The sequence below is a fragment of the Gigantopelta aegis genome, chromosome 7 (genome assembly GCF_016097555.1).
Source record: "Gigantopelta aegis isolate Gae_Host chromosome 7, Gae_host_genome, whole genome shotgun sequence".
In the NCBI taxonomy this organism is placed as follows: domain Eukaryota; kingdom Metazoa; phylum Mollusca; class Gastropoda; order Neomphalida; family Peltospiridae; genus Gigantopelta; species Gigantopelta aegis.
This window is the reverse complement of record NC_054705.1, coordinates 1,033,901-1,045,925: the sequence shown is the minus strand read 5'-3', so window position 1 is coordinate 1,045,925 and position 12,025 is coordinate 1,033,901. Positions and strand designations below refer to the sequence as shown.

Here is a 12,025-nt window from a genome sequence, read left to right as displayed (position 1 = left end):
ACATGTAGCACCTATTTTTTTGTTTTAATTGTTCATGTTTTTCACTTTAAAACCATTGTTGTTTTTTTAAAGAATTATACAAGATGCAAGATGGCTGCCACTGATGCAAGCTTGTAGGTAGATCGTCGCAAGCTTGCAGGAAGCTTGTCGCAAGCTTGCAGGAAGCTCGTCGCAAGCGTGCGGGTAGCTCGTCGCAAGCGTGCGGGTAGCTCGTCGCAAGCGTGCGGGTAGCTCATCGCAAGCTTGCGGGAAGCTTGTCGCAAGCATGCGGGAAGCTCGTAGCAATCTTGCAGCAAGGTTGTAAAAAGGTTCCAAATACTAGCTTAAACTGAACAAGCTTGCGGGAAGCTCGTCGCAAGCTTGCAGCAAGGTTGTAAAAAGGTTCCAAATACTAGCTTAAACTGAATAAGCTTGCGGGAAGCTCGTCGCAAGCTTGCAGCAAGGTTGTAAAAAGGTTCCAAATACTAGCTCGAAACGCGGTAGTTACTACCTTGCCGCAAGGTTGTTACCAGCTATTTATTAAGCTTGCAATTTTTGTTTGGGTTATGCATGTCTCTCTGGGTCTCTGTCTGTCTCTGGGTCGTGCTCTCTCTCTCTGTCTCTGGGTCTCTGTCTGTCTCTGAGTCGTGCTCTCTCTCTCTGTCTCTGGGTCGTGCTCTCTGTCTCTGTCTCTGGGTCGTGCTCTCTGTCTCTGTCTCTGGGTCTCTGTCTGTCTCTGGGTCGTGCTCTCTCTCTGTCTCTGGGTCGTGCTCTCTCTCTCTGTCTCCAGGTCGTGCTCTCTCTCTGTCTCTGTCTCTGGGTCTGTCTGTCTCTGGGTCGTGCTCTCTCTCTCTGTCTCTGGGTCGTGCTCTCTGGGTCTCTGTCTGTCTCTGGGTCGTGCTTTCTCTCTCTCTGTCTCTGGGTCGTGCTCTCTGTCTCTGGGTCTCTGTCTGTCTCTGGGTCGTGCTCTCTCTCTGCTGTCTCTGGGTCGTGCTCTCTCTCTCTGTCTCTGGGTCGTGCTCTGTCTCTGTCTCTGTCTCTGGGTCGTGCTCTCTCTCTCTGTGTCTGGGTCGTGCTCTCTCTCTTTGTCTCTGGGTCGTGCTCTCTCTCTGTCTCTGTCTCTGGGTCGTGCTCTCTCTCTCTGTCTCTGGCTCGTGCTCTCTGTCTCTGGGTCTCTGTCTGTCTCTGGGTCGTGCTCTCTGTCTCTGGGTCGTGCTTTCTGTCTCTATCTCTGGGTCGTGCTCTCTCTCTCTGTCTCTGGGTCGTGCTCTCTCTCTGTCTCTGGGTCTGTCTGTCTCTGGGTCGTGCTCTCTCTCTCTGTCTCTGGGTCGTGCTCTCTTTCTGTCTATCTCTGGGTCGTGCTCTCTCTCTCTGTCTCTGTCTCTGGGTCTGTCTGTCTCCGGGTCGTGCTCTCTCTCTCTGTCTCTGTGTCGTGCTCTCTCTCTGTCTCTGGGTCGTGCTCTGGGTCGTGCTCTCTCTCTCTGTCTCTGGGTTGTGCTCTCTCTCTGTCTCTGTCTCTGGGTCGTGCTCTCTCTCTCTGTCTCTGGGTCATGCTCTCTCTCTGTCTCTGTCTCTCTGTCTCCGGGTCTGTCTGTCTCTGGGTCATGCTCTCTCTCTCTGTCTCTGGGTCGTGCTCTCTCTCTCTGTCTCTGGGTTGTTCTCTCTGTCTCTGGGTCGTGCTCTCTCTCTCTGTCTCTCTGTCTCTGGGTTGTGCTCTCTCTCTGTCTCTGGGTCGTGCTCTCTTTCTCCGTCTCTGTCTGTCTCTGGGTCGTGCTCTCTCTCTCTGTCTCTCGGTCGTGCTCTGTCTCTGTCTCTGTCTCTGGGTCGTGCTCTCTTTCTCTGCGTCGTGCTCTCTTTCTCTGTCTCTGGGTCTCTGGGTCGTGCGCTCTCTCTCTGTCTCTGGGTCGTGCTCTGTCTCTGTCTCTGTCTCTGTCTCTGGGTTGTGCTCTCTTTCTCTGTCTCTGGGTCTCTGTCTGTCTCTGGGTCGTGCTCTCTCTCTGTCTCTGGGTCGTGCTTTCTCTCTCTGTCTCTGGATCGTGCTCTCTCTCTGTCTCTGGGTCGTGCTCTCTCTCTCTCTCTCTCTCTCTCTCTGTCTCTGGATCGTGCTCTCTGTCTCTGGGTCTGTCTGTCTCTGGGTCATGCTCTCTCTCTCTGTCTCTGGATCGTGCTCTCTCTGTCTCTGGATCGTGCTCTCTCTGTCTGGGTCGTGCTCTCTCTCTCTGTCTCTGGGTTGTGCTCTCTGTCTCTGGGTCTCAGTCTGTCTCTGGGTCGTGCACTCTCTCTCTCTCTGTCCCTGGGTCGTGCTCTCTCTCTCTCTGTCTCTGGGTCTCTCTCTTTGTCTCCGGGTCGTGCTCTCTCTCTGTCCCCGGGATCTAGCTCATTAACTAATTAATTGTTAGTTACTGCGGGGGCGTGATCTAGCTCATGAACTAATTAATTGTTAGTTACTGCGGGGGTGGATCTAACTCCTGAATTAATTAATTGTTACTGTGGAGGCGGGATCTAGGTCATGAAGTAATTAATTGTTAGTTACTGCGGGGGCGGGATCTAGCTCATGAACTAATTAATTGTTAGTTACTGCGGGGGCGGGATCTAGCTCATGAACTAATTAATTGTTAGTTACTGCGGGGGTGGATCTAGCTCATGAACTAATTAATTGTTAGTTACTGTGGGGGTGGATCTAGCTCATGAACTGATTAATTATTAGTTACTGTGGGGGTGGGAGCTAGCTCATGAACTAATTAATTGTTAGTTACTGTGGGGCGGGATCTAGCTCATGAACTAATTAATTGTTAGTTACTGTGGGGGCGGGATCCAGCTCATGAACTAATTAATTGTTAGTTACTGTGGGGGTGGATCTAACTCCTGAACTAGTTAATTGTTAGTTACTGTGGAGGGGGGATCTAGCTCATGAACTAATTAATTGTTAGTTACTGTGGGGGTGGATCTAACTCCTGAACTAATTAATTGTTAGTTACTGTGGGGGTGGGATCTAGCTCATGAACTAATTAATTGTTAGTTACTGTGGGGGTGGGAGCTAGCTCATGAACTAGTTAATTGTTAGTTACTGTGGAGGGGGGATCTAGCTCATGAACTAATTAATTGTTAGTTACTGTGGGGGTGGATCTAACTCCTGAACTAATTAATTGTTAGTTACTGTGGGGGTGGGATCTAGCTCATGAACTAATTAATTGTTAGTTACTGTGGGGGTGGGAGCTAGCTCATGAACTAATTAATTGTTAGTTACTGCGGGGGTGGGAGCTAGCTCATGAACTAATTAATTGTTAGTTACTGCGGGGGCGGGATCTAACTCATGAACTAATTAATTGTTAATTACTGCGGTGGTGGGATCTAGCTCATGAACTAATTAATTGTTAGTTACTGTGGGGTGGATCTAGCTCATGAACTAATTAATTATTAGTTACTGTGGGGGTGGGAGCTAGCTCATGAACTAATTAATTGTTAGTTACTGCGGGGGTGGATCCAGCTCATGAACTAATTAATTGTTAGTTACTGTGGAGGCGGGATCTAGGTCATGAACTAATTAATTGTTAGTTACTGCGGGGGCGGGATCTAGCTCATGAACTAATTAATTGTTAGTTACTGCGGGGGCGGGATCTAGCTCATGAACTAATTAATTGTTAGTTACTGTGGGGTGGATCTAGCTCATGAACTAATTAATTGTTAGTTACTGTGGGGTGGATCTAGCTCATGAACTAATTAATTGTTAGTTACTGTGGGGTGGATCTAGCTCATGAACTAATTAATTGTTAGTTACTGTGGGGTGGATCTAGCTCATGAACTAATTAATTGTTAGTTACTGCGGGGGTGGATCTAGCTCATGAACTAATTAATTGTTAGTTACTGCGGAGGCGGGATCTAGCTCATGAACTAATTAATTGTTAGTTACTGTGGAGGCGGGATCTAGGTCATGAACTAATTAATTGTTAGGTACTGCGGGGGCGGGATCTAGCTCATGAACTAATTAATTGTTAGTTACTGCGGGGGCGGGATCAAGCTCATGAACTAATTAATTATTAGTTACTGTGGGGGTGGATCTAGCTCATGAACTAATTAATTATTAGTTACTGTGGGGGTGGATCTAGCTCATGAACTAATTAATTGTTAGTTACTGTGGGGGTGGATCTAGCTCATGAACTAATTAATTATTAGTTACTGTGGGGGTGGGAGCTAGCTCATGAACTAATTAATTATTAGTTACTGTGGGGCGGGATCTAGCTCATGAACTAATTAATTATTAGTTACTGTGGGGTGGATCTAGCTCATGAACTAATTAATTGTTAGTTACTGTGGGGGTGGGAGCTAGCTCATGAACTAATTAATTATTAGTTACTGTGGGGCGGGATCTAGCTCATGAACTAATTAATTATTAGTTACTGTGGGGTGGATCTAGCTCATGAACTAATTAATTGTTAGTTACTGTTGGGTGGATCTAGCTCATGAACTAATTAATTGTTACTGCGGGGCTGGATCTAACTCCTGAACTAGTTAATTGTTAGTTACTGCGGTGGTGGGATCCAGCTCATGAACTAATTAATTGTTAGTTACTGTGGGGTGGATCTAGCTCATGAACTAATTAATTATTAGTTACTGTGGGGGTGGATCTACCTCATGAACTAATTAATTGTTAGTTACTGTGGGGTGGATCTAGCTCATGAACTAATTAATTGTTACTGTGGAGGCGGGATGTAGGTCATGAAGTAATTAATTGTTACTGTGGAGGCGGGATCTAGGTCATGAACTAATTAATTGTTAGTTACTGCGGGGGAGGGATCTAGCTCATGAACTAATTAATTGTTACTGTGGAGGCGGGATCTAGGTCATGAAGTAATTAATTGTTAGTTACTGCGGGGGCGGGATCTAGCTCATGAACTAATTAATTGTTAGTTACTGCGGGGGCGGGATCTAGCTCATGAACTAATTAATTGTTAGTTATTGCGGGGGTGGATCTAGCTCATGAACTAATTAATTATTAGTTACTGTGGGGTGGATCTAGCTCATGAACTAATTAATTGTTAGTTACTGCGGGGGAGGGATCTAGCTCATGAACTAATTAATTGTTAGTTACTGTGGGGTGGATCTAGCTCATGAACTAATTAATTGTTAGTTACTGTGGGGTGGATCTAGCTCATGAACTAATTAATTGTTAGTTACTGCGGGGGTGGATCTCGCTCATGAACTAATTAATTGTTAGTTACTGCGGGGGCGGGATCTAGCTCATGAACTAATTAATTGTTAGTTACTGTGGGGGTGGATCTAGGTCATGAACTAATTAATTGTTAGTTACTGCGGGGGCGGGATCTCGCTCATGAACTAATTAATTGTTAGTTACTGTGGGGCGGGATCTCGCCTATGAACTAATTAATTGTTAGTTTCTGTGGGGGTGGATCTAGCTCATGAACTAATTAATTGTTAATTACTGCGGTGGCGGGATCTAGCTCATGAACTAATTAATTATTAGTTACTGCGGGGGCGGGATCTAGCTTATGAACTAATTAATTGTTAGTTACTGCGGGGGCGGATCTAGCTCATGAACTAATTAATTGTTAGTTACTGCGGGGGTAGATCTCGCTCATGAACTAATTAATTGTTAGTTACTGCGGGGGTGGATCCAGCTCATGAACTAATTAATTGTTAGTTACTGTGGGGGCGGGATCTAGCTCATGAACTAATTAATTGTTAGTTACTGCGGGGGCGGGATCTAGCTCATGAACTAATTAATTGTTAGTTACTGCGGAGGCGGGATCTAGGTCATGAACTAATTAATTGTTAGGTACTGCGGGGGTGGATCTAGCTCATGAACTAATTAATTGTTCGTTACTGCGGGGGCGGGATCTAGGTCATGAACTAATTAATTGTTAGTTACTGTGGGGTGGATCTAGCTTATGAACTAATTAATTGTTAGTTACTGTGGGGTGGATCTAGCTCATGAACTAATTAATTGTTAGTTACTGCGGAGGCGGGATCTAGCTCATGAACTAATTAATTGTTAGTTACTGTGGAGGCGGGATCTAGGTCATGAAGTAATTAATTGTTAGTTAATGTGGGGTGGATCTAGCTCATGAACTAATTAATTGTTACTGCGGGGGTGGATCTAGCTCATGAACTAGTTAATTGTTAGTTACTGCAGTGGTGGATCTAGCTCATGAACTAATTAATTGTTACTGTGGGGTGGATCTAGCTCATGAACTAATTAATTATTAGTTACTGCGGGGGTGGATCTAGGTCATGAAGTAATTAATTGTTAGTTACTGTGGAGGCGGGATCTAGCTCATGAACTAATTAATTGTTAGTTACTGTGGGGTGGATCTAGGTCATGAACTAATTAATTGTTAGTTACTGTGGGGTGGATCTAGGTCATGAACTAATTAATTGTTAGTTACTGTGGGGGGGTGGGGTGGATCTAGGTCAAGAACTAATTAATTGTTAGGTATTGCGGGGGTGGATCTAGCTCATGAACTAATTAATTGTTAGTTACTGTGGAGGCGGGATCTAGCTCATGAACTAATTAATTGTTAGTTACTGTGGGGTGGATCTAGGTCATGAACTAATTAATTGTTAGTTACTGTGGGGTGGATCTAGGTCATGAACTAATTAATTGTTAGTTACTGTGGGGGGGTGGGGTGGATCTAGGTCATGAACTAATTAATTGTTAGGTACTGCGGGGGTGGATCTAGCTCATGAACTAATTAATTGTTAGTTACTGTGGAGGCGGGATCTAGGTCATGAAGTAATTAATTGTTAGTTACTGTGGGGTGGATCTAGCTCATGAACTAATTAATTGTTACTGCGGGGGTGGATCTAGCTCATGAACTAGTTAATTGTTAGTTACTGCAGTGGTGGATCTAGCTCATGAACTAATTAATTATTACTGTGGGGTGGATCTAGCTCATGAACTAATTAATTATTAGTTACTGCGGGGGTGGATCTAGGTCATGAAGTAATTAATTGTTAGTTACTGTGGAGGCGGGATCAAGCTCATGAACTAATTAATTATTAGTTACTGTGGGGGTGGATCTAGCTGATGAAGTAATTAATTGTTAGTTACTGTGGGGGTGGATCTAGGTCATGAACTGATTAATTATTAGTTACTGTGGGGGTGGGAGCTAGGTCATGAACTAATTAATTGTTAGTTACTGTGGGGCGGGATCTAGCTCATGAAATAATTAATTGTTAGTTACTGCGGGGGCGGGATCCAGCTCATGAACTAATTAATTGTTAGTTACTGTGGGGTGGATCTAGCTCATGAACTAATTAATTATTAGTTACTGTGGGGGTGGATCTAGCTCGTGAACTAATTAATTATTAGTTACTGTGGGGGTGGATCTAGCTCATGAACTAATTAATTGTTAGTTACTGTGGGGTGGGATCTAGCTCATGAACTAATTAATTGTTAGTTACTGTGGGGTGGATCTAGCTCATGAACTAATTAATTGTTAGTTACTGCGGGGGTGGGATCTAGCTCATGAACTAATTAATTGTTAGTTACTGCGGGGGTGGGATCTCGCTCACTTGGTAAAAAGCTTGCCTCATGTGCTTGAATAATATGTTCGAAAATTCCTCGGTAGACTCACTACTTTTTTGTCTATCCAGACAAATCATATAAACTGTATCTTGCTGCTAATGAGAAAGTGTTGCGGGTTTCTTCTGAAAACTGAATGATCAAATGTTGATTAGTCAGTGTGTGTTCAGGTGGAAGTCTTTATTATGATCATGTCATCAGGTTCTAATTATCACCAATGTTTGTAGACTCAGATTTATAATTGGCATCATTCCTCATCAACTGGCCTCGGTGGCATTGTGATTAGGCCATCGGTCAACAGGCTGGTAGGTACTGGGTTCGGATCCCAGTCGAGGCATGGGATTTTTAATCCAGCTACCGACTCCAAACACTGAGTGAGTGCTCCGCAAGGCTCAATGGGTAGGTGTAAACCACTTGCATCGACCAGTGATCCGCAACTGGTTCAACAAAGGCCATGGTTTGTGCTATCCTGCCTGTGGGAAGCCCAAATAAAAGATCCCTTGTTGCTAATTGGAAAAAGTAGCCCATGAAGTGGCGACAGCGGGTTTCCTCTCAAAATCTGTGTGGTCCGTAACCATATGTGTGACGCCATATAACCGTAAATAAAATGTGTTGAGTGCATCGTTAAATAAAACATTTTTCTTTTTTTCTTACGTCAAACCAAACTAAAATTATTTACAAAAGCTCATTTTTGATGGAAGATGGGACGGACTATAAGTACATCACATGCATTATTCTTTTAAATTCTAACTTAGCTTAGATGTTTTTCAAATAAAACTTGAAAATTCCCAATTTGTTTGTAAAAAGAGAATAAAATTACTAAATTCAAAAGCATGGATGTCAAGTCAAATTTTAGAAATAAAATTGTGATAATTTGTCTTTGTTTCTAACTGCCAGACGTGAATGAGTGCGAGAGTGCACCGTGTAAGAATAGCGGAACTTGCTCCAACAAAAGAGGCAGATACACGTGCAAATGTCGTGGAGGGTTCTCCGGCAAAAACTGTGAGAAAGGTGTGTACAAGCATACGTTTTCTACCAGTTCAATATTTTTATTGATTGATTGATCTAACATTGTGATTCATTGATTGATTGATCCGTTTGTTTGTTTGTTCATTAATTAATTAATTCATTCATTCATTCAGTCATTCAAACTCCATATGTCAGACACCAAATTTATAAGCATAATTAAAATATATTGAGTACATTGTTAAAGAAAACATTTCTATCTTTTTTTCACTCTCACTGTGTATTTGCAGACATCCCTTGGAGAATTATTGTCATCACTCACCCATTAACTCATTCGCTCGCTCACTAACTCATTCACTCACTCACTGTATTTCAGACAACAATGCATTTAAAAAGTCTCTCTCTCTCTCTCTCTCTCTCTCTCTCTCTCTCTCTCTCTCTCTCTCTCTCTCTCTCGATCGCCTGGTACTAAGACGTGTACATCGCTCACTTATTCACTGTGTATTTCAGACAACAACCTGTGTAAGAAGAAGCGCTGCCAATCTCATGGCACTAAGATTTGTACACCCCTCACTCACTCACTCACTCACTCACTCACTCACTCACTCACTCACTGTGTATTTCAGACAACAACCCATGTAAGAAGAAGCGCTGCCAATCTCCTGGCACTAAGATTTGTACACCCCTCACTCACTCACTCACTCACTCACTCACTCACTCACTCACTCACTCACTCACTCACTGTATATTTCAGACAACAATCCGTGTGAGAAGAAGCACTGCCGATCTCCTGGCACTAAGATTTGTACACCGCTCACTAACTCGCTCACTCACTCACTAACTCACTCACTGTGTATTTCAGACAACAATCTGTGTAAGAAGTGCTGCCGATCTCCTGGCACTAAGATTTGTACACTGCTCACTAACTCGCTCACTCACTCACTAACTCACTGTGTATTTCAGACAACAACCCATGTAAGAAGTGCTGCTGATCTCCTGGCACTAAGATTTGTACACCGCTCGCTCGCTCACTCACTCACTCACTCACTCACTCACTCACTCACTGTATATTTCAGACAACAACCCGTGTAAGAAGAAGAAGCACTGCCAATCTCCTGGCACTAAGATTTGTACACCGCTCTCTAACTCTCGATCACTCACTAACTCACTCACTGTGTATTTCAGACAACAACCCGTGTAAGAAGAAGCGCTGCCAATCTCCTGGCACTAAGATTTGTACACCGCTCTCTAACTCACTCGCTCACTCACTAACTCACTCACTGTGTATTTCAGACAACAATCCGTGTAAGAAGCACTGCCAATCTCCTGGCACTAAGATTTGTACACCACTCACTAACTCACTCGCTCACTCACTAACTCACTCACTGTGTATTTCAGACAACAATCCGTGTAAGAAGAAGCGCTGCCGATCTCCTGGCACTAAGATTTGTACACCACTCACTCACTCACTCACTCACTCACTAACTCACTCACTGTGTATTTCAGACAACAATCCGTGTAAGAAGCACTGCCAATCTACTGGCACTAAGATTTGTACACCGCTCACTCACTCACTCACTCACTCACTCACTAACTCACTCACTGTGTATTTCAGACAACAATCCGTGTAAGAAGCACTGCCAATCTCCTGGCACTAAGATTTGTACACCACTCACTAACTTGCTCGCTCACTCACTAACTCACTCACTGTGTATTTCAGACAACAATCCGTGTAAGAAGAAGCGCTGCCGATCTCCTGGCACTAAGATTTGTACACCGCATGGCTGGCGTTTCACGTGCAAGTGTTTCAAGGGAACCTGGGGCAGAAGGTGTTGGCACTGTAAGTCGAGATTCAACTTCCTCTTGTTTGTCTATTGTAATACATTGTCATCACTTGACACTTGAATGTAATTCTGCATTTCGATGGTGCTTGGTCAGGACTCGAATTTAACAGTGGCACTGACAGTTGTTGCCATAGCAGCAATATGGATTGACATACATGTCGGTTGCCCAACCAGCCCTAATGTTTTTTTGCCATTTTCACCGACAGATCTTTATAGTCTACCTACATGTGTATCAACCCTAATTGTTTTTAACATGTAACCAGAACAACACATATTGTATTGTATTTGGCCTTATAGTGAACTTAAAATTTAGCATAATCCAAATACATGCAAGTGACATATTAGCATCCTAAAAGGTTAGCAAGGTATTTATATCAGAAAAACAAAACAACCCCCCCCCCCCCCAACTTATTTTGTTGGAAGTCTGCATGTTGTTTGTGTCTTTAAATTTAATGTCATTAGATATTAGCATCTTAGTTGTACGACCTCGCTAAATTTGGATTTTATTACATGATTATATATCATGGATAGAATGAATGAACGTATGTTTAACAACACCCCAGCATGAAAACTACATGTACATCGGCTATTGGGTGTCAAACTGAGGTAAATGCGAAAATTAAGTCATGATCAACATCAGGGTTGCAGAAATGGAAAATATTCAACAAGCCTGCTAGATTAGAACCAACTAAATTCAACTAGCCTGCTAGATCAGAACCAACTAAATTCAACTAGCCTGCTAGATCAGAACCAACTAAATTCAACTAGCCTGCCCGAATTTCTACTAATCCACCAGCCTATAGAACAATATATTATTGTTTAACAATATATACATGTATATATGTACAATTATGTATGTTTTATGGATCACTGATCTGAAATAAAATGTATTATTATTCGTGAATGTCGCGCTTGCGAAGTTCAGAAGTCGAAAGTCATCTATTGGCAATGTGGTACATGTATTACATATTTCATCATCATTCTGAGCCGTTTGTTTAAATCCTTTGGAATTTAGGCATGGCCGATGTGCAGTCGTGGATTGAATGCAAACAAATAAAATTAAAATACATGAATCAATTTAGTCAGTGAGAAAAGACAGATCGCCCGTCGGACAGGTAGTTGCATTGTTTAACTCTTCCGTCAGAATATTTACTCTCATTTGGCGAGCGGGCGAGTACTTTCTGCAGCCCTGTACATGAATGTAAAGGTTCAGGAGTAAATTAAAACCTGTGCAAAAAACACCCAAATATCACAGATAGCAGGGTTTCTAGATTATGGTAGCCCCACTCCCATGGCTAGTGATGTTCAATGTTGGTCTAATAAATAACTACTATTGCCATGCCCGACGGTTATTGAAATTTTGTTGGTAAAATCTTGCAGTTACATATGAATATCCTGACTCCACCCCAACCCCCAATGTTAGTGTTTTTAATCTTCATTTCCCTCTACGTGACATATCTGATTATTACTATTATTTACTAAAATAGTATTAGCTTAAAATAAAGTAGGGCTAGTGAATTTTTAATCAAAACTAGTAAAAATTTTAAATCACTGATCCTATGGCTAGTGGATTTTAAAAAAATTCCAGAAGCACGGCAGATAGGTAAAGTTGAGATGTACGTGTATCACAGATAGGTAAAGTTAAAATGTACGTGTATCACAGATAGGTAAAGTTAAAATGTACGTGTATCAC

General features: G+C 42.7%; 1 protein-coding gene across 1 annotated transcript in view; it reads left to right on the top strand.

Moving 5' to 3' along the window:
* Window positions 1-12,025, top strand: part of LOC121377151 — a 109,103-nt gene that overhangs the window by 33,147 nt on the left and 63,931 nt on the right. Inside the window, exons 6-7 of the mRNA XM_041505049.1 lie at window positions 8,420-8,533; window positions 10,209-10,328. Of these exons, the coding sequence (XP_041360983.1) occupies window positions 8,420-8,533; window positions 10,209-10,328 (234 nt within the window). The remainder of the gene's footprint in view (window positions 1-8,419; window positions 8,534-10,208; window positions 10,329-12,025) is intronic.